The sequence below is a fragment of the Xenopus laevis genome, chromosome 6L, assembly GCF_017654675.1.
Source record: "Xenopus laevis strain J_2021 chromosome 6L, Xenopus_laevis_v10.1, whole genome shotgun sequence".
NCBI lineage: Eukaryota > Metazoa > Chordata > Amphibia > Anura > Pipidae > Xenopus > Xenopus laevis.
Window position 1 is genome coordinate 90,689,448 of NC_054381.1, and position 25,923 is coordinate 90,715,370.

General features: G+C 36.0%; 1 protein-coding gene across 2 annotated transcripts in view; it reads left to right on the top strand.

The window, feature by feature from the left end:
• The window catches only part of mylk4.L (myosin light chain kinase family member 4 L homeolog), a 97,315-nt gene that overhangs the window by 13,257 nt on the left and 58,135 nt on the right, over positions 1-25,923 (top strand). Inside the window, exon 2 of one of the 2 annotated variants that reach the window (XM_041566264.1) lies at positions 1,236-1,464. In XM_041566264.1, coding sequence (XP_041422198.1) covers positions 1,236-1,464 — 229 coding nt within the window. Of the gene's footprint in view, positions 1-1,235; positions 1,465-13,127; positions 13,451-25,923 lie in introns of those variants that run through there. The other variant, XM_041566265.1, reaches the window with a different exon arrangement.

Genomic DNA, 25,923 nt, shown 5'->3' on the forward strand with positions numbered 1-25,923 from the left:
ACAAATGCTAAGGTGATTTGTACTCTCCTTTTAGTGAATTAGTGATTTTTCGTAAAAATACTTTGAATTTGAACTTTTGCCCTTTAGTAAATATGCCCCATCATCTCAGGGAGATTGATACATATGGACCTTCAACTATAGTCAGAAAAAGCTTAATTAATTAAAGAAGAAATAAACAGAACTCGTAAAATATAGACAAGATAAAGAAGGATGAAAGTTATGATGGGAATGATAATAATGTGAATGTCATGGTATTTGAGTAACATATGATTATGGTTAACAGGCTGCAACTGTTGTTGGCAAATACAATGTGATGGTATTTGAGCAAATAAAATTGTCTTGGTAGCACTTAAAGGTGCAGAATTAATAAATGCTATAATGAAAACAACAAATGTAGATGAATATGGGCATATTAAGTATTAATACCTTTTGTGCAGTTACGTGACATCTAAACTATGAATACATCTTGAGTACTGATTCATACATTTTGTCTCAGTAATAATTATAATATAATATTAATATTATAATATTATAATATAATTAATAATAAGGAAAACTATACTCCCCAAACAATGTAGGTCTCTGTAAAAAGATACTGCATAACATAGTTCATATGTAAAACCCTGCTTCATGTAATAAACCATTTTCATAATAATATACTTTTCTAGTAGTATGTGTCATTGGGTAATCATAAATAGAAAATTGCCATTTAAAAAAAAATGGCCCATCCCCTGGGATCGTACGATTCACTGTGCACTCAAACAAACCAAACAAACTATACTTATTATGGCCTATGGCTCCATGAGCCAATTCACAGACAGAGTTGTGTCATTTGCTTCATCACTTCTTCCTGTTAGAGTTGTAGTATTTCTGGTCAGGTGATCTCAGTCTGAGGCAGCACACAGACCATCACGAAATGGTGGTTCAAGGCAAGAGATGTAAAAGGGCAATATTTACTTAATTATATATTCCAGTTTGGTAAGATTCTTTAATATGCCACTTAATATGATATAAACTATCTTTTGCTTAAGTATTCATTTTGGGGGTATACTTTTCCTTTAAGCATATTTTAAATCTATGTGCTCATATTAGTTCATGTATGTGTAATGTTACCTAATAAGCTGTTGAGCTTTCTCCACTTTACCATGGTCCACTTTAAAAAGCAAACATATATATGATTCTGGACAGTGATTGCTGTTTACAATAGACAAATATGTTATTTTGTTTTTGCACAGGCAAAAGAAAGGCGAAAAGAATACTCTTAAATGTGGAAATATTACTTGTGAAACAAATGAAGAAAATGATGACACCAAAGAAAACAAGGCCAGCAATGCACGCATATGTATGTCATTGAGTGAGGGTATTGGGGAAGAGTCCTGTTCCCATTGCCAAGATGTTGAAAGAATTGGATATATTTGGGAAGAAAATTCACAGGAGTCTGATACTGATACTGATAACGAAGCTGTAAGTGTTATTTTTGGGGGCTGTTTTTGATTTTATTTTGCCATTATTATATACTTTACCTGAAATAATCAGTTATGTTTTGCATTTCAAAAAATTTTAATTGGCATACTTGTTTTTCCTATGCAAACTTTTGTTTTTATCGGATTGCATTCGCTATCCTCTCTTTGATATTTGCAGACATGTTATATCTCGTGGCTAGACAAACACATATCTCCCACTCATGCCTATTTAGGACAAAAGATTGCAGGTCTGTATAAAAATATATTGCATAAAAAGCCCATATGTAAAATACTGCTCCATTTTCATAAGGCTTTATGTCATTTAAGGGGCCGCCCCAACTGATGCAATATGACACTATGCTCACACACAAACCAAGGGCACACATACATTCTAGGTTACAACGGCCAGTAAATGTACAGAGCTCTGTCTTTTACTAGGTTGTAAGAGCGGGCAGAGTGTGCCATATGTGCTAATATGGGTTTTCTATGCTGATGAGCGTGGTCCTGCACCATGGAAATCTTCAATAACCATCAATCACTCTGAGGCTCCCATTTACAAAGTGTCGAAGTGAATTTTCAATTTGAAAAACTTCGAATTTCAAAGTAATTTTTGGGTACTTCGACCATCGAATAGGCCAAATTCGACTTAGATTCGAATTGAAAATACTTCAGAAAAGTACTGTCTCTTTAAGAAACTTCGACACTTCGCCACCTTAAACCTGCCGAATTGCTATGTTAGCCTATGGGGACCTCCTAGAAGCTATAGCCAGTATTTGGCAAAGTTTTGAGAAGTCGAAGGAATTTTTGTAAAATAGTACAATCGTACGATTAAATCATACGATCGAACTACAATCATACGATTCAAAGTACCATCAAACGATCTTAAAAATCCTTCGACTTCGAATGTCGGACTACAGTATACGATGGTCGAATTTCGAAGTTTTATTCACTTCGGAATTCAACCCTTGATAAAGGGTTAAGAGGTTTTTGATGATTCAATCATGCTTTTAAGAGAGTGCAGTCATTCTATAGCAGTTTATTTTATAATACCACCTGCCATTTAGAATTTGGTGAAAACTTTTGTTGTATTTTATACTCTAGTTTACTCTGGATACCGTATTAGTAGTTGGACACACATGGGGATCAGTTGGGACTGGAAACATTTACATACACTTCAATTGCATGCATTTTAATTGGCCCAAAATTAAGTGCCTATAGGCATAATATGCAAGGGGAGCCATGTGTTTACCACAAATGTTAGATACAGAACTTTCTTGTTTGGTGCACCTCATGCCTCTTGCATCAAAAGAGGCACAACTGTTCACAAATATTCAACACGTCACTAGCCTCCATAAATACAAGTAGGAGCAAGCTCATTGTGCAAGACATTTTCTGTTAATAAAAATTCAGGCTGGGAATAGTGAAACCATCTTTTGGCTAACATCAAATATGTATTCTCACGTGGACATGTAAAATCAAAAGTAAATGACAATTCAGTAAGTATGCCATAAATAGATTTGCACATATTTGAGAAAACCATGACAATTGCCTTCCTCATCTGTTGAAAGTCGATTTAATTTTTAAAAAAGTAAATAATTATGGGACATGAAGAATTATATAGATTCTTTTTTTGGCTCTGCAACCATTTTGTTTCTAGATTCTAGATGTAGACCACATGCAGAGATGCCATCTTTGGGTAATATTGATGACTACTAATTCTGCGTCCATGGTTTGTTAGTCAGCCAGTTTCTTCAAAAGATCAGTGTTATTATAAATATATGACAGAGTTAAAATTGCAAAAACAAACAAAATTTGCAAGAGTCAAAGGAAAAGTAAGTAAACCCTCAGAATTTTGCCAATCTTTTTTAACAGCTCCTCTACTGGATCATCAAATCAAGATACAATTATCACCGCCACAGGCATTGGAAAAAAACAAATAACAAAGAACCTAGTGCAATATTGTTAATATTTTGTGCAGTCACCAAAGTATTACAACACTAATCTTTGTGTGTCTTGAACCATAGAAGTCTATGCACAGATTTTTTGTGTGTTCTAAAGTTTTATAGAGATTTCTACTAAGGTGCTTGTAGTCCTTGCTTCAAAAGGTAAAATGAATTAAAAAAAAGGTGCAATGGTGTTTCCTTCAATTAGTAAAACTTTGCATTTATTATAAATATAGTTGGACTCGTTTTTAAGGTAGTTTCCACCCAGCCAGAAAAATTATCGCCAGAAACTATTGTTTGTAAATCTTGGGGTGTGTAAAATCAGGCTAAGTTGGAATCCTTAGAAATTAGATTCTCGCTATGTTCTTTCTAAGATCATCAATCATTTTATTAATATAAAGTTCATCTTTACCCTTAAAGGGGAACTATCATGATTCTTTTTTTACAATATTGAAAAACATTTTGACAACTTTTAAAAAATTTGCACTGTTACAACATTAGAAAGTTATGGCAAATTATTGAAGCAACCTCCCATTCCCCCACTTTCCAGAATCTCTGGCTCCCTGGCTGGTGTCAGTGACTGAGAAAGGTTTGAGTGGCAGAGCAGAGTGAAAGCTGCTTTGCAGTGGCATGCCATGAGGCCACACACCCCAACAGTAAACATGTACACTTGTACATATAACAGTAAATAGACTTGCTCCATAACAGTAACACATCTCATAAACATTGCTCATAACTAGGAATATCAAAATTAATAACACACTGCAGCAAAATTTCTGAGGTAGAATGGCAGCTCCCATGGAGTGTCAGGACAGCAGCAACAGGTTGAAAAACAGCGGCAGTTTTCTTCCATAAACAGATCAGAACAAAAAAATAGCTTTCAGCGGGAATAACAGTGGCAAGCAACATTACAAACTTCTGCACAGACAACTGTGTGTGTGCAGGCACATAAACTTCTGTATGTTGGGTTCACAGACCTCTCAGTTAGAGCTCTCCCATAGACTGACTAACCAAGTTTTAAGGCTTGTTGATTAGACTGCTGAGTAGTGATGTGCGGGTTGGGCTCGGGCCCACCCCTTCATCTGCGGCTGACTTCCAGGTTCCTTATATAGACCTGCACCGAACCACCCTGCCGATGACGTCACAAGAGGGGCCTGCAGGCGCGCATCTATAAAGGTTCAACCCGGAAGTCGGAAGCCGGCATTTGTAAGGTTGCGGGAGGGGAGCGCTCATCCAGCCCTACCTGTGGGTCCCGCTGGTATCGGGCTGGCCCGCACGTCACTACTGCTGAGGCTAATCCGTGTGTAGCATTTACTCTGTTACAAGCAGGGATTTGTGCCCAGCCCATTAAACCTGAGTAGTGGCTGAACTGTGCTTGACAAAATATACAGCAAAACAAGTTTGCACAAACACATATTCCTTCCTAGACATCCTGACTTGCATAAGCAAAGTGAATGACACTCTGTCCCACTCCCCCCTCCGAGTTTGGGTATGTATTCTTAGCAAATAGCTGTATATTCTGTTATAGATTAGCTTGCATATATATAATAAGTTACTACAATGTGCTATTGCACAAACAGTAACTCAAGTTATTATCACTTAAACATTTATTTATAAATTATACAGAATAACAAATAACAAAATTATAGTTTTATGGGAATGTGCAAGTGGATGCCCTAAATAAAGTTATTGTTTCACTACAACTCCCAGCAGCACCTGCCATATATGTTTCAAAGTGCTGAGCCTTTGTGCCAAATAACTCAATTGCTACTGCTCATAAATATCCAAGAAATAAAGTTTATTGCGTTTTAAAGGGGTTTTAAAGGGGTTGTTCACCTTTGGGATAACTTTTAATATGATGTAGAATGTGATATTCTGAGACAATTTGCAATTGGTTTTCACATGACCAGGGGCAGCTGGGAAATTGATAAAATGTTTAGCCCCATGTCAGATTTCAAAATTGAATATAAAAAAATCTGTTGGCTCTTTTGAGAAATGGATTTCAGTGCAGAATTCTGCTGGAGCAGCACTATTAACTGATTCATTTTGAGAAAAAATGACAGTATCTCTTTAAGTTGGATTTTGTAGACTGTCTTCAAAGTCTTTTCCAGGTTTTCCATCAAATAGCAAAGATGGGCAGGTGGGATTGGAACTTTAGATGTCAGTCAAGAATAATTGGACCACTCTCACTCCGGTCTGCTCAGAACACATACTGCCGGTCAGTACTGGGCCAAGTTAAGCAGATTTCCATTCATGATAAGTTCCCCTTTAACTATCTTTCTCTTTACATCAAATTTATTGCAACAGATGGGGCCAGAAATGGACACGGTTTATGCCACAAAACTCAAATCTATTTCATCCTGCAGTGTAAAATGCAACATATCTCCACTACAAAGATGATATACTAAACACCAGAACTTTTGGTGAGGAGGCTCTATTATAATTCTACTAAGACAATATTGTACATTCCACTCTACCGTGAAAGGGATCTCGAGTGGTTTCAAGTTACTGTACACAAGTATTCACAACTCAAAGTCAATTTTCTTTATACTTAAAACCAAATGACTCCCTTCTTACCACATGAGATAAAGCTTCCACCTCAAACACATAGTTTATACCAAGCACATATGATATAGCAATAACTGTTCTGAGAATGCAGAATGAAACAAACATTTCACCATCATGAAAAGATACAACCCCACAATAATTGATACAAAAATAAAAAGAACAACCATCATCCATAGGATGAACTTTTACAATAAAAAGAGATACAATGGAATACTTTTGTACCCCTAGTGGTTATGTACAATCCACACCTAGAGGTCTTAAAGGACAAAGTAACCTCCAAAATGCTTACTTTCTCCAACTTTAGTAACGTTACATTCCTTGGGAACCGTTAAGATTGTTTGAAAAAAAACAAAACCTTAATTTTTGGGCAAAGTGATGTCTGAAAATCCTCTGTGTATTTTAGCTTTTGGCCACAATATTTGGTCTGCCTTTGTCTCTGTCACAAAAACTTGGCTAAGCATGCACGCTTATCCTCTGCTCGCTGACCTCAATATTTTGTTGCATCAATAGATTTTACACACATGCACAAAAATGTACATTTCTAAAATGGCAACATCCTTATAATTATGTCTGAGAATGAGATAAATATTACAACTTCTAAAAAAAATCTAAAAGTCTTTAATTTTTATATACATAATTTAACCAATTAATGGAATCACTTTACCACTGAAATCCCACTCTTTTATTTTTCTGAAATACAGCTAACATAGTTCAGCTATACCGCAGACTTTGTTCTTCCATTCCTAATATACCAATGTAGGCCACAAGATGGAGACATGATCAACATAATGTGTATTTGGCATACCAAGTAAGTCCTAGGCAATAAGATTATATAAAAGCTGTTCTTTTCTAATAATTAAGAAGTAAATGTGGTATATTGCACATTGAGCCATGAAATAAGGATAATCTAAGATGATACCGAATGTCAGGTTCAACTAAATCCTCTAATTTTCTTTAAGGGATACTGTCATGATTATGGTGTCGTTTTTATTTCTAAATTACACTGTTTACACTGCAAATAATTTAATCTACCATATAATATTTTATTCTTAAACCAAAAAGTGTATTTATTTTTAGTTGTAAAATTAGTGTGTAGGTAGCTGTCTCAGGTATTTGTGCCTGATCCTGTACTTTGAGAAAGAGCCAGCACTTGATGGAACTGCTTTTAGACAGGCTATTGTTTCTCTTACTGAATGTTACTGAAGTTGCAGTGGGACTTGGATTTTTACTATTGAGTGCTAATCTCATCACCTAAATTTCTAGGCTGAGATCGTAATCCCTTTTTGGAAGGATATTGTAATATATTATCTTTTCTCAAAGCCAGTGGTACCATCCCAGATTTAGGGAATCTGAGAAAAGAAGAAAAATAGTCGATAAAACTGAACCAAGCTCTCTAGAATCTCACAAGAACCATTACACAATTCTGCTGCCATCCCATTGTCATAATAAATGTTTTACCCACAGGTATTTTTCCATGTTCCTTTGCTTGAAATCAGCAATGTACAAATGAGATCATCATATATAAACATAGCAGGTTACTCATTGACTTTAAAGGAGAACTAAACCCTAAAAATGAATATGGCTAAAAATGCCATATTTTATATAATTAACTTATTGCACCAGCCTAAAGTTTTAGCTTCTCAGTAGCAGCAATGATACATGACTTGTCACAAAGGGTCACCATCTTGGAAAGTGTCTGCGACACTCACATGCTCAGTGGACTCTGAGCAGCTGTTGAGAAAATGAGCTTAGGGGTTGTCACAAATTATCAAGCAGAAAATGAGGTTGTTATGCAATATAAGCTGATGCTACAAGGCTGATTATTAAATTCTGATGCTAGTTGCTCTTGTTTCTGAGCTGCCATGTAGTAATTATCTGTATTTATTACTAATCAGACTTATATTTTGACATTTATATTCTAAGCGTACTGTATATTGTGAGTGGGTCCCTAAGCTCAGTAAGTGACAGCAGCACAGAGCATGTGCAGTGAATCAGCAGAAAAGAAGATGGGGAGATACTAGGGCATATTTGGGGACACGGATCTTTACTGCTAAAAGGCTGTGATTGCCTTGGGCTTGTACAGAAGCCCAAAACCTAATGTACAACATTTCTGACCTACATCTTTTGTCAAGCTTTGGTTCTCCTTTAAGGCATAGAACAAGGGGTAGGCAGCAGAAGCAGCCTAGTGCATAACCATGTTCTTGTACACCTTCATAAAATGTTTACTACTGCAGTCAATCCTTTAAAAAAACATTTCCCTGCAGTTACACTTCTGCTTCATGTGCATTTACCTATAGCTACAGTATTTGGAACCCTGTCTCTTTGATCTGTGCCAGCAAGATCAAAGAACCCCAACAAAAAAAAAGGGTTAGACAGATTTTTAGGGATGCAAAGGCAGGTAGGAGTAATAGAGATGTATTATTTAAACTATATAGAACGACTCATATAGAACAATATATAGAAGGAGACATGTGTAGACATACATGCTTGTCTTTGAGACTTGCTCAAGCCTATATTGGACTATGACCACCTGAGACAAAGTGCAGGGGCTTAATTGCTGAGCTATACCTTTTTATGTATGAACTGCATGTTTTTATAAAGGTACATTTAAAAGACTTACAACAGATTTGCACTGCCTAACAGATCTCTGTGCCTGAGCATCTAATAAGCCCACTCATTTAATTGGCTTACCAGTATACCTATATAAAAAATAAATCATGTTTTAAAGAAAGATAAAGTAAATGCTTCCTGTTGCATTTCTAATCGGATAAACTGGAAATCTGCCATCATCTTTTAAGCAGGGATTTGCAACCTTGGCTGTTCAGACTGGTTCAAAGAGTGTACAGTCATTTTTCCCCCATGGTCCCTACTAGTTTAGTGTTTGACGTCAGTTCACATTCTGTCTTTTGGGAGTGGAATTCTATAGATGGTGTAATGAAGCACTTGAGCTGTCATAAAATGCCAAAACAGGCAGGGCCAAAGCACTCTACACTGATAGCAGTTCAGGTATGAGACCTGGTATCCAGAATGCTTGGGTCCTGGGGTTTTCCACATAAGGGGTCTTTCTGTATCTGCATATGCTAAAAAATAATTTCAACATTAAATAACGCCAATAGAATTGTTTTTCCTACAATTTATTAATTAATGTAATCTTAGTTGGGCTCAAGTATAGGGTACTGTTTTATTATTACAGAGATAAAGGAAACAAGTTTTAAATTAAAAATCTATGGGAGATGGCCTTCCCGTAACTCAGAGTTTTCTGGATAACAGGCTTGATGATAAAATATCCCATACTGTACCTGTATTAGTGATATATACTGTTTTTTTTCTTTTATATTTCCTTTAAATACCTCAATGTGAATCACCATCTCAGTTTTCATGTCAAAAATAATATCTAAATTCTAGTCATCTGTTTGTTTCAGAAAATGGTACTGTCTTACCATCAGGACCCAGTGTCAATATGTATTGAGAAAATACAAACTAATACTGCAGAATCTTCTCTGCTACTTTAACTTATTGTGCCTTCCTACACAACATGTTTGTGGACTACATTTCTGGACTACAATTCCCATGAGTCATAGTGTCCCTCAATGTCCAGATTCAAAATGGCATTCCCCAAACATCCATGCAGAATCACAAAGTCCAACATATTGGTGACCATGACCCTTTTCAGAACAACATTTAACCAACTAAATTTCTTGGATACTGCCCAAGTAGGGCATATCCAGAGTTATCCCTATAGCATGTCATTAAGGGGCAGATTTATCAAAGGTCGAAGTAAAAAACTTTGAATTTCGAAGTAATTTTTGGGTACTTCGTCTAGGGAATGGTCTAACTTCGATTCGAAGTTGAAAAAAACTTTTCGAAATTCGAATATCGAAATTTATCATGTACTGTCTCTTTAAAACTTCGACTTCGAGCATTCCCCACCTAAAAGCTGCCGAAGTGCTGTTTCATATGGAGGCAATTGGTGAAGTCTGAGAGATTGAAGTTTTTGGGGCAAAATTTGAATCGAAGTAGATCGAAGGCGCTATTCCTTCGATCGTACAATTTGAATACGGACCACTTCGACCCCCAAAAACCTTCAACCTCTATTCGGTTGGTCTTTTTGAATTCAAAGTTCGAAGTTTTTTTAACTTCGACCCTTGATAAATATGCCCCTAAGTCTGTCGCATATTACAACATATATACCCTTTTAACATTACACATTTGGGGGCAAATTTGGGGGCAGGTTTATTAAGGATCAAGTTATGTTTTCCATGAAATTCGAGTTTTCATGGTTATTTTTTTGGTCAAAAATCTATTTTTTTTCCGGTAAAACAAATTTAATTTTCCAAGATTTATTATACCCCGACCATGGAAAAAGCTTGAATCTGAAAATACACCATCTAAAACCTGTCGAGGTCGTGTTGGAGTCAAGAGGTCCCTTTAATAAAGAGGTCCCTTGAACCATTTGAAGATGTTAATAGCCTTTATGATGTTCCAATTTTTTCCAGAGGGTTTTGCCCCGAAAACTTGAGCGATTGCAGTGATTTGAGTTTTTCTTTTGCCGAAAATTAGTTGTTAAACCCGAACTTGCAGATTCAACTTTTTTTCCATTCGAGTTTTTTCTTTAATAAGAAACCATTCGAGCTGTAAAATTTGACCTTTGATAAATAACCTCCTTGGTGTATATATATATATACATTGATTTCCACTCTTAATCATATTAGATTATCTGAAAAGAGAAAATACATGTAGTTAAGTATCAATTAACCAATCAACAATCAATTTAATTTATTCCTTTTGGGTACATACTATCCAGTTTTTTATCCACCATGCCTCTCTTTATAAAAGAACCTGTTATCTATCACCCCCTTTTAAAGGGTTCTACTATATAAATCACTTGCCATGCGAGTTGTGATACTGTGTGTTTATTTTCTTTGAAATGATCAAAGCTTGTTTTAACTGCAATAAAGTTTCTAATATCATTATGATTTCTTTTACAGTGTGTATTCTCACACACATATACCTGGCTACACTGGCCAGACGGTATTCTACATAATTGGTGTCACACGCTGCATACATTTTTAAAGGAATGTTCTTGCCAGAACACAGATGGGTGATATGCTCATCTTTGGGAATAAAATTACACACTATACAATTAAGGCAGGGGAATGTGCCAATTTTAAGTGTCCTTAGAAACCTTGTACTCTTTTGTTCCTTTAAATAAGACTTGCATACTCTGTCTCTTTAGCCATACCTTTTGTACACAAACATTGGTGTATCTGTAAATAGTTTCCCATATTCCCTGTCTCGATGGATGATGGACCAGAACCTTCTAACCACCCGTTTGATATTTTTCTACTTCTGTCATATTTATTGAGCAATGGTATCCTTAGTGACTTGTCTACTTTTTTTTTAAGTTTCAGTTATTCTACCCTATACACCTTTTCATCTTTCTGTATTTTCTCTAGCTCTTTTTTATTGTAATCTTTCTCTATGAACCTACGTGTTAACTCATGCACTATTGTGTTATAAAGGTTGTGTTAGGGATTACCATTGCAACCTGTAAAATTATGAAAACTGAATTTGTGGAGGAGATTATTCCTATCTGTGGGCTTCCTAAAAAGATCAGTCACAATTATATTTCCTTGTAAGGAAACACAATATTCAATGGAATATTCAAATGCAAATGTTCCATGGACTGCTTGTATGTGTCATAGTAAATTTTACTGTGGGATGGTAACTGTTTGCTTTTTGTAGCATTTCTGTATCTGTTCATGCCCATAATATTAGTATGCCATCCACAAAATAAAAATATTTAGTGTGCAAGAGGAAGATCTCTTGTTCTAGACGGTTAACAAATATGTTGGTGTATGATGGAGCGACCGCTGCACCCATTGAGGTCACTTGCCTTTGCTAATAGAAATCTTCACCAATCCAAAAATCATTTTTGCACAGTACGATTTCAAGGCAGTCCACAAGGAAGTAAAGCATAGAGTTAGGTATATTAGTGTCCAATATGGCCTCTTCAATATACTGCATCCCTCACTTTATGGTGTTGATGTGTACAGACATCTGTTGTACATACAGTTAGCTCATCTCCTGTGATTTTTACCTCATTCAAATGACGAAGCAAATCTTTAGTTAACACATTTTAATATTTTAACACTCACTCTTTCAGTTTTCCATCCAATATAAATAAACCTAAATTGATTGTAATTCAAACATTTTAAAACTTCCGTTCAATATCTCTAAAACATTGTAAAAGGGCTATACCACCGTACCTGTACCTTCTGCCCTCAGTTGCTTCCTGTAATGTCCACGTGCATTAGAGATTTTTAGTACATTTACATGTTCCAACGTATATTCAAGGAGTGTACTCATAATAGTGATTGTATGCTCTTATGTGTTCATGCCGTAAGTTCACATCACTGTTTCTCACTGCATTCATTGCTTACATGCAATTCTGGAGTCTTCTGGATGGGCAGTTGTAGAACAATCTTGCTGCTCTTAAGGCAAACTTTACTTTAGGTAAAAACTGTGCATGTATTACCATGTATTTTCTACTGTGTCTAATACTTTAATTTGTCTAACCTAGTAAATATACTATATAATGTCTAGCGCTTCTCTAGCATAAATGTCCCAGTTCAAATGTGACCTTAAAATTCACATTATTATAATTCAGAATCAGTCATATGGTTTTAATCAAGGACTTTTGGCTTGCTCAGCTACTAAAAATATACTCTACTGTATTATAATTATAGATGACATATGAAACCACAGAATGCGTAGGAGCTGCACATTAAGTAGAATAGAGTTTGCTTAGAGGTAACACTTTACACATTACTGTGCATTAAAGCAGACTACTAAATATGACAAATATTTATTGACTGCTTTGCCTCTATATAAACATTTGCTTGGTTAGACAATTTAACCTTGGCATCAGAGATTTACTATCCCGTCCTGGTATGCCTTCCAACAGTTACACTAAGAAGGAACTTTGCAAAGTCTGTGCTCTTGACTGGGATCATATGCTAGACACATTCTCCTACTGCTGATGGTGCTTGGAGTTCCTGTACAGCGGACAAGTGCTAGAGTGTCAGAGTAAATATCTGTCAAGCATTGCTTCACTTAACTTTCCTCCTTACCCTTTCCATCTGCTTCACACTTATCAACTAGATGTCATATTATACCCTTTTAGGTACACAGAATTTGTTGATCTCTGACACTAGATCCAACCTGCACCGTTACCATGCCTTCTCCGGCAGCCTAGTTTAATGCTCAGCTGGAGAGGGTAGTCGAGTAAAAAGCTGCTTTTTTTAATATACCGTGAGACCAAATACTACAGTAGGAATGGATCTGCCATTTAAAGCTCGGGTTTTGTGGATTGCAGACAGCCTGTATATTTTATCCTCAGTAATCTGGCGTCTCTTGTGGAATGTGCTGAGCTTGAAGAGAGACAGAAATGCATCAGACTCTGGAGAAGCAGAGGTAGTAATATTTACAATTTTTTGATAAATTCTACCTGTTTGTTCTAGTGCATGATGACAGAGTTCATTGTCAATTAAATGCAACAGCTCACTATAATCTTGTAAACAAGTACACAAGCCTGCAAACTGCACTGATAATGAATTTGTAATACTTTTTAGCTATTGTTCAGTAATTAAGTACATACATTTTTTTGACAGGAGAAAAGGATTAATAGTAGTTATTGAAAATAGTTTTCAAATGGATAGGTTTCTAGTAAATAAATTAGACATCTATCTTGTATATCTATCTTGTAGAAATGAAGAAAGACAGAACACAAGGCAGAGATGGCCTTGGTTGTGAGTGCTTACAGTCTTTGAGGGGGCCTCAGAATTGCTATATTGCTATAGACAACTCCCCCTATTTTATCGGGAGTTACCAGATGTGTCCCCCGGCCTCCCGTCACATGCATTCCCCACGATTTTTGATAATCTTGCATGATTGCAGGCAAAAATACAATGTGCGCAAGTGCAGGCTACTTCAGTGACATCAGCGGAATGGTTTGTGAGGCTCTGCGCTGGTGCATGCCACAATTACCAAAACAACTCCTAGTTTGAGAGCTCTGCTATGTATGAACATCCAACCATTTCATTTCTTTTGTTACAGTAATTTTTATTGTAACTGAACCTTTGTCAAAAGAAATATATGCCGAATGTTTTTATGGCACTGGTTGGCTCAGGTTAAGGAGGCCCTTAATAAATTTGTGGCAGTACTACCCTTCTTAGCTCTTATCTTTTTTTAATACACAAAATTGTTCCTTCAGTGCCTTGTGTGCACATTTTCTAGGACACAAGAATGTTAGGTACCTGGGGATTTCCAGATAAGGGTATTTTTCCATATTTTGGATCTTCATACTTACCCAAAAGGATTGTTTTCTTAGTTGGGATCAAGTACAAGGTAGTGCTTTATTATTACAGAGAAAATGTCAAAATGCTATAATTTTTTAAATTATTTGATTAAGATGGAGTATATGGGAGATGAACTTCCTGTAATTTGGAGATTTCTGGAAAACGAGTTTCCTGATAACTGATCCTATACCTGTAATATGTTAAGCTCTTGTTTCAAAAAAAATTCTCCTTTTGGCAATTTAACAAAACGTGGCTCGGATGCAAAAACCATGCTTCATGTTAGAACATAAAAACTAAAGTCTAAAGTCTAAAGTCTCTGAAAACAGTAGTTCGACACATCTGTCTAACAGCACTGGCATCCTTAGTCAATTCTAACCTGAACATGATCTGCAAGAATTTTATATGTTATATAAATGTCATTACGGGTTTTACAGGTACTCAAAAAACATATAGGCAGGTTAACTGACTCCAGATGAAATTGTTCTGTGTTAGGTAAATATGATAGGGATATTAGATTGTAAGCTCCACTGAGACAGGAACTGAAGTAAATGTTAAACAATCTCTAATAAGCTTTGCATAAATGTGTTGGTGCTATATGAACAATGGAATAATTCATAAATAATGATAAATAAAATACCCCCTCATTTAAATGCAGGTTTATTAAAGTTTAAATTGGGATTCCTGGAAATTTCCTGGTATTTTGCCAGTAGTTGCTATTCTACCGCATTTAATAATCTTTTCCTGGCATTTTTCCAGTACATGCTATTCTACCACATCTTTTCCTGGTAAGATGAAGTTTTGTTTTTCATTTTGCTCATTTATCTTTCCCCCACTAGCTTTTTTAGCAGAAAGTGTTCTCCAGCTTTGACTTATCATTAAAAGAATGAGCACCAGTCGGATGTTTTCCAAATGTGCAGTGTGTTCCCTCAACCTTTTCCTCATGGAAATTAAAGGGATTCTGTCATCGGAAAACATTTTTTTTCAAAACGCATCAGCTACTCCAGCAGAATTCTGCACTGAAATCTATTTCTGAAAAGAGCAAACAGCTTTTTTTGAGAAGGAAAAACAGCAGCCTGCCAGAAAGCATTTCTCTCCTAAAGTGCAGGCACAAGTCACATGACATGGGGCAGCTGGGAAATTGACAAAATGTCTAGCCCCATGTCAGATTTTAAAATTGAATATAAAAAAAATCTGTTTGCTCTTTTGAGAAATTGATTTCAGTGCAGAATTCTGCTGGAGCAGCACTTACTAAGGACTTTTTTGAGATTAATGAATCTCCTTTAATAGCACAAGATCTTTTATGGTGCACTTATAAAGCATATATAAGAGGGCATTTGATTTCCATTGCTTCTGAAGAGAAAAAGACAACATAAAATAAATCAGACTGCAGCCTGGTCCCAAAAGGTCCACACATTAAAAGGTGAAATTAATGGTTTGAATATGGAAAAAATGGCATACCAAATTATGCTTACGAAACAATTGTACTATTCTGAAGATAATAAAGGGAGGAAAAAGCAAACATAGAATTCTGAATATAAAAACTCTAGATGGTGCTGTTCTTACAAATCCAAAACATATAGCCCAGGAGTTTGCAAAATGTTATGCTAAGCTTTCTAATCTACAGGAAGATAAAGACACTATACAACCCGAATTACCTAACATTGAGTCTTTGTGGCTAATAGTTCATTTGCCAGTGTTAAAGGAAGAACAATTAAGATCTTTAAACCGTCCAATCACTGTAGAAGAAGTGGTGTTAATATCCAAAGGGCTTAAACTCAATAAAGCTCCAGCCCCAGACAGTTTTTCAAATGATTTCTATAGAATATTAGCAATACCATTAGCTCCAAGATTAACCTATTTAATTCAATACAGTTATACCAGTCTCCTAGACTTACCGTCCCATATCTCTATTAAATTCAGATCTTAAGCTTTATGTGAAAATTTTAGCTAATCGTATAAATCCTCTATTAAAATATCTAATTTCTAATGATAAAGCAGGATTTATTCCTTCTAGACAAGCTCCTGATAATGCGAGGAAAATTATTAATATCGATATACACGCTTTCCAAAATAAAATTCAAAGTGTATTATTAGCATTGGATGCTGAAAATTGGCTTTTGATGGGGTATCTTGGTTATATTTAAAACAAACGCTAGAGAAATTTGGCTTAATCGGACCTATTCTAGACAACATAATGTCTCTATATAAAGCTCCAGTAGCTAGGACAGTTGTTAATGGACAGACTTCACCTTTTTTCCCCACTGACAAATGGTACTCGTCAGGGCTGTCCTCTGTCCCCTTTAATTTTTGTCCTACTCATGGAACCCTTAGCAGAAACAATAAGAAGACATCCCCTAATACATGGATATACTATTGTACCCATAACATCTAAGTTATCATTATTGCAGATGATGTGATATTATCTCTCACTAAACCTACCTTTTCTTTACTGGCAAAAATACAAACACATGGGGGCACATTTACCTAGGGTCGAATAACGAGGGTTAATTAACCATCGATATTCGACTGTCGAAGTTAAATCCTTCGGCTTCGAATATCGAAGTCGAAGGATTTACCACAATTCGTTCGATCGAACAATCAAACGAAAAATCGTTTGATCGAACGATTAAATCCTTCAATTCGAACGATTTGAAGGATTTTAATCCATCGATCAAATGATTTTTCTTCGACCAGAAGATTCTTAGAAAGCCTATGGGGACCTTCACCAATGGCTAACATTGCACCACGGTAGGTTTTAGGTGGTGAAGTAGGGGGTCGAAGTTTTTTTTAAAGAGACAGTTCTTCGACTATCGAATGGTCGAATAGTCGAACGATTTTTAGTTTGAATCGTTCGATTCAAAGTCGTAGTCGAAGGTCGAAGTAGCCAATTCGATGGTCGAAGTAGCCAAAAAGAACATTCGAAATTCGAAGGTTTTTTTATTCTATTCCTTCACTCGAACTAAGTAAATGTGCCCCTTAATTACTTTTACAGTATATCTTATTATAAAGTAAATCAATCCAAATCAGAAGCATTACCAATATGGATTTTTCAAAATACGATACGATACGATACTGATTTAAAATCCTCTTTCAGATTTTCTTGGCAGATGTCATTTATCTCTTATTTAGGCATAAAAATTGGGACTAAAAATCTCTGTATAATGTAAATTTCCCCCCTAATGTTGGCGAAATGGGACTTATTTATTAAAAACTGGCTAACAAAAGATTTATCTTGGATAGGAAGAATGGCTTCCATAAAAACTATGTTGCTTCCAAAGATACTTTTGGCAAATTTACTTACCTCTGAAGTTACGCCAGCACTGGCTTCGCCACACTTCGGCAGGCGAAGTTTTGACAGGGCGCCGAGAATTCACTAAAATCCTAGGTTGCACTCAGGGAGGCTAAAGGTAGCAAAGTTGCGCTAGCCTTAATTCGTAGCGAAGTTACACTTGCGATGCCTAATTTGCATACGGCGCCAAGTTAAATACAATGGACGTATATGTAGCAGCAAATACATTACAGTACAAAAGCCTGGAAAAGCTTTATAAAATAAAATAGAGTTGTTATTTTGCTCTATACATGTGCCAACTGTATAGTTTAGGTGCCATATGTTAGGAAATGTATGGGGGAAGGAGGGTACCCCCAAAAAATGTACAATCTTTTTCAGTCTATCACCCTTAAAAAAGTAAAAGACACCAGCATTTTTTGGGACTTTTTTTAAGTTTTTTTTTTTTTTTTGGGACGTTTTTTAAATCTACTCTATTGCACTTCGCCTGGTCTGAGGTGGCGAAGGCAAGTCTGGCGCAAGTAAAACGTTCAGTAAAAATGCGCAATTTAGTGAATTAGCGTAGTTACGCCCCTTCACCTGGCGTAAGGGTGCGAAGTAGCGCTAGAGTAGCAATACGCCAGCACCCGTTAGTAAATCGGCGAAGTAACAAAATGAAGTCACGCCATCGAATTAGCGCTAGCGTTAGCCGCTTCGCATTTTAGTGAATGTGCCCCTTTATATGTTTCGGACGATTCCTGGTATTCCTGCTTCGCTAGCGAATTTACGCCAGCACCCGTTAGTAAATCGGCGAAGTAACAAAATGAAGTCACGCCATCGAATTAGCGCTAGCGTTAGCCGCTTCGCATTTTAGTGAATGTGCCCCTTTATATGTTTCGGACGATTCCTATAGTTCTTCCAAATAAGTTTTTCTTGTTGTTACGTAAAGCAATATTGAAATTTGTTTGGAACAAATCAAAAGCGAGGATTGCCACCAATATACTCTCTAAAAGTAAATCACAGGAAGGACTTGGTCTTTAAAAAATATTACAAATCTGTCCATTATACAATGGATTTTCAATAATGATAATCAACCCCAATGGGTTAGCCGAGAAGAAAGAACTACTTCCAGTTTTTTCTGCCAGTTAACAAAGATACTTTGTATACCACCTAAACTACGGCTAACCTCATACGCATTAATCCCAACTACCCAGGCATCAACTCAAGTGTGGGATAGTATTAAGCATGCAGATTTTAATAAATATGGCTTTTATCTAATTTCCCATTAGTAGCTTTTATGGATATTATACAAAATTTTAGTCCACAACCATGGCTTACAGCGGGCATTCATCATTTATCTGTAAATATAGTGCTTTAAATTTTATACACATAACAGAAAAATTAGAATAGTATGAAGCTAGAAATAAAAACACATTACACAAATATACGAAAAAATGGGCATTATGGAATGCTTTTACCTTAAAAGAATTAATCGGATTAATGTTAAATTCATCTATAAATAATTTAAAAAGTCATATGAAGATATTATTTTTCATACCTCTTCTTTTACTTTTATTTCTCTTTTTCTGTTTTTGGTTTCGGCCACATTCTGGCCTAAGATATATTTGTTATTGTTTACATTGTATAAAAATTTGCCATATGTAATTAAGTTTAATATTGTAATTGCAAGAAATATTGAAAAAAAAAAAAAGAATGAGCATCAGTAAAATCTTTGAAATGTTATGTTGATTGCTAAATGACAATGCAAAAGATTCATAGATTTAAAAACAATTGTTTTTTTTTTCAGTGCTGACCATTATTACAAAAAAAATAACAAGCATATGATATATAGTTTTTACAAGTAGGCCTGTCAGTTTAGCATGTGCATCTTTTACTTGCTTTTACTACTTTATTCCAAGGTCAAGGGAAAAAATGTGAATACGGAAAAAAAAAACCTGTAACAAAACTTGCACAAGCCGGATACATCAGCTTCCCCATTTATGCTTATAATAAAGGTTGGAAAATAACACTGGACTGCAAATTATAGTGGTTCTGTTTTGACTCCGACATATAAGGGCATGTTTAATAACATTGGATATAAATATCTGGAGAGATTTCTGGAGATGTTGCCCATAGCAACCAATCAGATCTTTGCTTTTGTTTTCTAACTAAATCTAATTGCTGATTGGTTGTCATGGGCAACATCTCCAGAAATCTCTGTAGATATGTATCTCCAATGTTAGTAAACATGCCCCATAGTTACTTTGTCGTAAGAATTCAAAATGTTTTTAAGTTTACAGCAAGCACAAAAGGCATTTAAATACCCCATTTATGACATCTGGAGCTACCTAACAGTTCTCATCCTCTGACTGATAACTGCCTCCCTTTAACAGAACTGGCAAACCTATAACTGATAAGTACTAACTCTAGTTGCATGCCTCCTGCAGATTATTGTAAATAACATAACGTATCGGTTATATTCAGTGCAATCACCAAGGTGTTGCAACACAAATATATGTGTGTCTTGAACTATCGAAAGTCTATGTACAGATTTTTCTTATGTGTTCTAAAGTGCTATAGTAATTTTTACAAAGTGCTATCTCCAAAATAACATTTTAAATAAATAAAACCAGGTGCTTATAGTGCTTTCTTCAAAAGGTAGAATGAATTAAAGCAATGTGCAGCTACCATAGTGTAATTTTTAAAAAAGGTTTTAAAGCTAAAGTTACACGTCTGAACACATATCAAACAATAACTTTCTCCAGTGTTATAGTGCAGTGGAGGTGAACCTTGCAATACAAAGAGATGGATACTGCCTGCATCTCCCTCTCGCATGTGTTCCACCTGTGCATCCACTCACTGCTGCGACCGGAAGTAATCTCACACCTGACGCATTTGCTGAGGACAGTTTCTTCATAGGTGGATTTCCTTTCCCTGATAGTTTCCTTATATTGCCTGCATTGCCATGGTTACACTTCACATTTATTTTGCAAGTCCATTCAATGCTCTTGTAACTCCTCCCCCATAATGTCCATATGGGCACCAGGATAAAAAGGCTGTTTATACTGCAAAAGTACTTTTTCAAATGTGCCTTTATAGTGCAGGTTCACTTTCAATCAATTAATAAATACATAAATAAATACATACCTAAAATACCTTATACAAATATAATAGTATAGCAGTCCTAAACTCATTCTAAAAAGTCCTATAAAAAGCTCTCAAATTAAGGGGTCCGTTTACTAAAGTGCGTTAAAAATATTCGCACAATATATAGACAGAATTTTCGCCAAATATGTTATCGCCAGTTTACTAACCTGCGGTAAATATAAATTTGCGAATTTTCATGCACAAGAATAATTGTTCGCCAGTTATCGCTTTCGCTGAAAATAACGCTACGTACACATTAACGCATGGTTTACTAAACAGCGAAATGTGCTAAAGACAAAATTAATGCCAGAATATTCGCAAACTTTTACCGCCACCTATGTAGTGGCGTAAAAGTATTTTTTTCGCCAGAAAATTCTCAAGGGGCAGGAAATATCCCATAATACTGTTTTTTTTTTACCCATCATTCTTTGCTGACAGGAGAGAGAGATCTGTAGCTATTGCTGACAGGATGTTTTGGCTTCTGCTTCTATCTGTTGCAACAGCAGCAGTTTCAGCTCAGAGGTGTATTATTGGCAGCGGGCATCACAGTCCAAGGATTCGTCAGCCTCTACACTTTTTTGGTTTCATTGTGATTGGCTACATTAAACTGTGCATTTCTATGAAGCAAAGAGATTGACTGGTATCATTTCTTGTTCCTATGATTCTATTGGCAGAAGGGTTTATATGATGCAGACATGTTTGATTGGTGTTACTCTGGTGATGTTGTTGGATGGTATAATCATCAGTCAATAAAGTTTATGAGTTCTGAAGGTGCATTTCTGGCCATAAATGTCACAGTAAAAATTACCATAATAACCGCCATAAAACAAGACTCTTTTATAGCATAAATATTCGCAAAAACTAAATTTTTCGCCAGAAAATTCGCAACTCGCTAAAATTACCGCTAACGTAAGCTGGTTCCTTAACGTAGTTACCGCAAGTGATCGCAATGACTTCTGAGCGTATCGCTGTTTAGTAAACGTAGTCGCTGCGAATATTCTGGCGTAAAAATATTCTCAGCGATAACATGTGGAAACTTAAAGTCAGATTTACCGGGCAGGAAATATCCCATAATACTGTTTTTTTTTTACCCATCATTCTTTGCTGACAGGAGAGAGAGATCGGTAGCTATTGCTGACAGGATGTTTTGGCTTCTGCTTCTATCTGTTGCAACAGCAGCAGTTTCAGCTCAGAGGTGTATTATTGGCAGCGGGCATCACAGTCCAAGGATTCGTCAGCCTCTACACTTTTTTGGTTTCATTGTGATTGGCTACATTAAACTGTGCATTTCTATGAAGCAAAGAGATTGACTGGTATCATTTCTTGTTCCTATGATTCTATTGGCAGAAGGGTTTATATGATGCAGGCATGTTTGATTGGTGTTACTCTGGTGATGTTGTTGGATGGTATAATCATCAGTCAATAAAGTTTATGAGTTCTGAAGGTGCATTTCTGGCCATAAATGTCACAGTAAAAATTACCATAATAACCGCCATAAAACAAGACTCTTTTATAGCATAAATATTCGCAAAAACTAAATTTTTCGCCAGAAAATTCGCAACTCGCTAAAATTAGCGCTAACGTAAGCTGGTTCCTTAACGTAGTTACCGCAAGTGATCGCAATGACTTCTGAGCGTATCGCTGTTTAGTAAACGTAGTCGCTGCGAATATTCTGGCGTAAAAATATTCTCAGCGATAACATGCGGAAACTTAAAGTCAGATTTACCGCACTTTAGTAAACGGACCCCTAATCTTCAAACCCAGGGGAATAAAAGTCTGCATGTCATATATCCATTTACTTTCCCTTTGCAGTGTCCCCCTTCTCCAATTTTTTCCAACAATTTCAATACCCCAAAATTTTAATCCATGTTCTATAAGATGCTTGGACACACTATGGCTCAGTATTCCAGCTTTAATATTTCTTACATGTTTTATTTATTTGCTCCCTTAACTGCCTGTTTGTTTTCCCTATGTACTGAAGTCCACAAGGACATTCTAGGGTCTAGGCAATAAATGTCATTTTATGATGTGCACTTTATACAGCATTCGATGTTATATTCCATGTGTACTGCATTTGCTATAAATAATTTTCTTTTCATTGCATACTTGCATGCTTTGTAGAGTGCACAGAGAAAAAAACCTTTCCATGAATTTTTCTCTTTTTTTGGTTCAACTTGGCTGGGATATAACTATGACCCAGCTGCTGCCTTAATTTTTTTGCTCTCCTAAACACTAATTCAGTTTTTTTTTTTAAATATTACCATTCAGCAGTTTATCCGATTCGAGAATACTCCAATGCTTGGAGATATTTGTTTTAATTTCATGGGCTCCAGGTTCATATGTAGTGATAAAGGTGCACCTATTATCTTTACCAGTCTGACAAATTTATCTCAGGTCTTGTAACTATGCCAAGGTTTCCTACAATGTACTCCTGTTATGTGGCATGCAAAGGCAGAGTTTAGTGGGATGCCAAGTCATATTAGCAAGAAACAAATACCACAGCTCCTTAAATGATTGCCATTACTTTCTTGTAATCTAACTGAGCAAGCAGGAAATAAGACTGCTTAACCTGAATCTTATTATGTGGCTTTGTAGTAATTAAGCTCTGAATGGGTAAGGAGGAGCCACAAGGAGATAGACAGAGGACATGTGAGCTGAAGAGAGGGTGACTGGGGTAAATTAAAGTGACCCTAGCATCAACCTATAAACTTTATATTTGTGACATTTATAGTAAAATGTAATTTTAATTAATGCAGTCATGTTTAATAAATTAGAATGGTTTTTGAAGAAAGCATTGTTTGCTTACATTTTATAAAGTTGGCACATTTTCTGCTTTGTGTAAAAAGATTGTGCATCCTTTTTCAATAATAATAAGCTCAGTGTATAGAGCTTGTGCTGAACATAATTTCTGCCTATTGTTTAAATTAAGATATATTTAAATAAAACAACCGGACCTTGACAGTCTTTCCTCATACTTTAAAATTAATTTTTTTTTTTTAATTGCACATCTCTGCACTCTATTTAGCTCAATAATATGCTTTTTAATTGCACATCTCTGCACTCTATTTAGCTCAATAATATAATATAATATCCTTCTTCAGGACCGGAGCCCAAAACTGCACTGTATATTCAAAGTGCAGGATTCTAAAAAGATAAAACTAAAAACTTAAATGTTCTGTATAATTTAGTATGATCTGCAGAAACAGAGGCAGTACTTACAATGCCTGGTTCAAAAAGCAAAGGTCATAGGACAGACCCCTGTGGTTTTCCAATTAGAAACCGGTCCAATTAGAGAGAAAAACAACATCACAAATTCAGCACAGAATATAGTTCAAGGTTAGAATTCTACTACTGTTGCCTTTGCAGCAGCTAGTTCATATAACACTTCAGGTTTCATGACTATATTAAGATAAAAAAAGACCTTGAGAAAAAGTGCTGAGAGGGTCTTTGCATCATGGAAAAATATTTCTCAGAATTGTAACTGAGGCAGCAGGTGCCTAGTTGCTGAAGTAATACTCCAGTAAATTGAGATGGAAAAATGTTACTTATGCTTGACCTGTGTTCCATCCCTAACATACCTGCAATGAGAAACACTCATTGCAGAAGTCAAATGTAAATACATAATTTATTGTTATCATTTCTGGAAATTGGGATTATAGACCCTGAACAATGTGAAAAAAACATCAGTAATTGATTACAAGTGATGTGCACTTACAGTGTTGTTCTTGAACTTTTTTCACATGTTTGTTTGTTTGTTAATTTAAAGGGATCTCAGGTTCCAAACCAAAATTTGATAGGCCCACATAACACAGATACCCCTAATATACCAATCACAGATACCTGCTTCTTCAAAAAGTATGAATAAATACAATTTTCTATGCTGAAATCCAGGGAAGGAGGGACTGAAACACTGATGTTACAAAGTGTAACAACTTCTCCACAGCTTATAGATAGCATGCAGAAACTACATAACCCACAATGCATTGCACTGTGATGCTCCTTTCCTAATTAAAATCTCTTGTACAGGGAATTGTGAAATTTGGAGTATGCAGGCTGAGGACAGTTGGCTGCTGATACAAAGTAACAGTAGTCAGCCAGCTCAGCAATGTAGTCAGAAAGATCAGCAGGATAGCAGGGGGCTAGGCTTAGGGAACTGTAAGAAACCATTAAAAATCATGAGAAGTCAGCATATTTTTTAATTGATGTATATTGCAAAGTTGTTTGAAATTTTTACTTTTCAAAAAGCTTATGTTATGTTTTTGTGGAGTTCCCCTTTTAGGTTAATAACACACCTATAGTGGTGTTTTCATATGATTCACATAGGATGCAATAGGGGGCACATTTAGACTTTTTAAACCCTGGTATTAGTAAGGTAAAACACAATATGCCGTAAGCTCAATATGTCGTAACCTTGTTGTTTGAAACCAACATCTACTTCCTTATTAACTCATAGGGGTATATTAATCAAAGAGTGAAGTTAGAGATCACCACAGTCTTCTAGAGTGAAATTCCGCCATTCTCCATTCATTTCTATGGGATTTTGAAATGTGTATTTATCAAACGATGAACTTTCACTTTCACCCCTTGATAATACATTGATAAAAATCCCATAGAAATGAATGGAGAGTGGTGGAACTTTACTGTAGCGGACTGTGGCCATCTCTAACTTCACTCTTTGATAAATATACCCCATAATGCTCTAGGTAAAAAGTATACCAATTACCTTAAAGGGCACCTGTTGAGTAAAAATGTTGTCCCCAACCAAAGAGAGCCCGCATTCTGGTAGTTTTTTTTTTCAAAAATGCCCCCCGCAAGCGCAACGCTAACCAAAGTTAGCTAAAAAGTAGAGTCCTGCTCAGGTCCATTTTTTGGAACCCGTACCCGAACATGTCTTGACATTTATTGATATATCAAATTACAATATGAATGCAGGTTAAGTGCAGGTAAAAGCAAAGGCCAATAGAGGGCATTATGGAACCAAGGTGTTATTCATTCAGAACTTGAAGAGCTTTGCCGCTGCAAGAGACTTTCAATACAGGGTGACTGCTGCCAGGTTAGTTTTGGACTGATGCCTAAAGGGCCTTTTGACGGATCAAAAAATAAGACTGAACTTTTATATCACCTGTACACAGAGGCTCTTTTCATTTTCATAGTGTTCAGATTACACCACCTCTGGC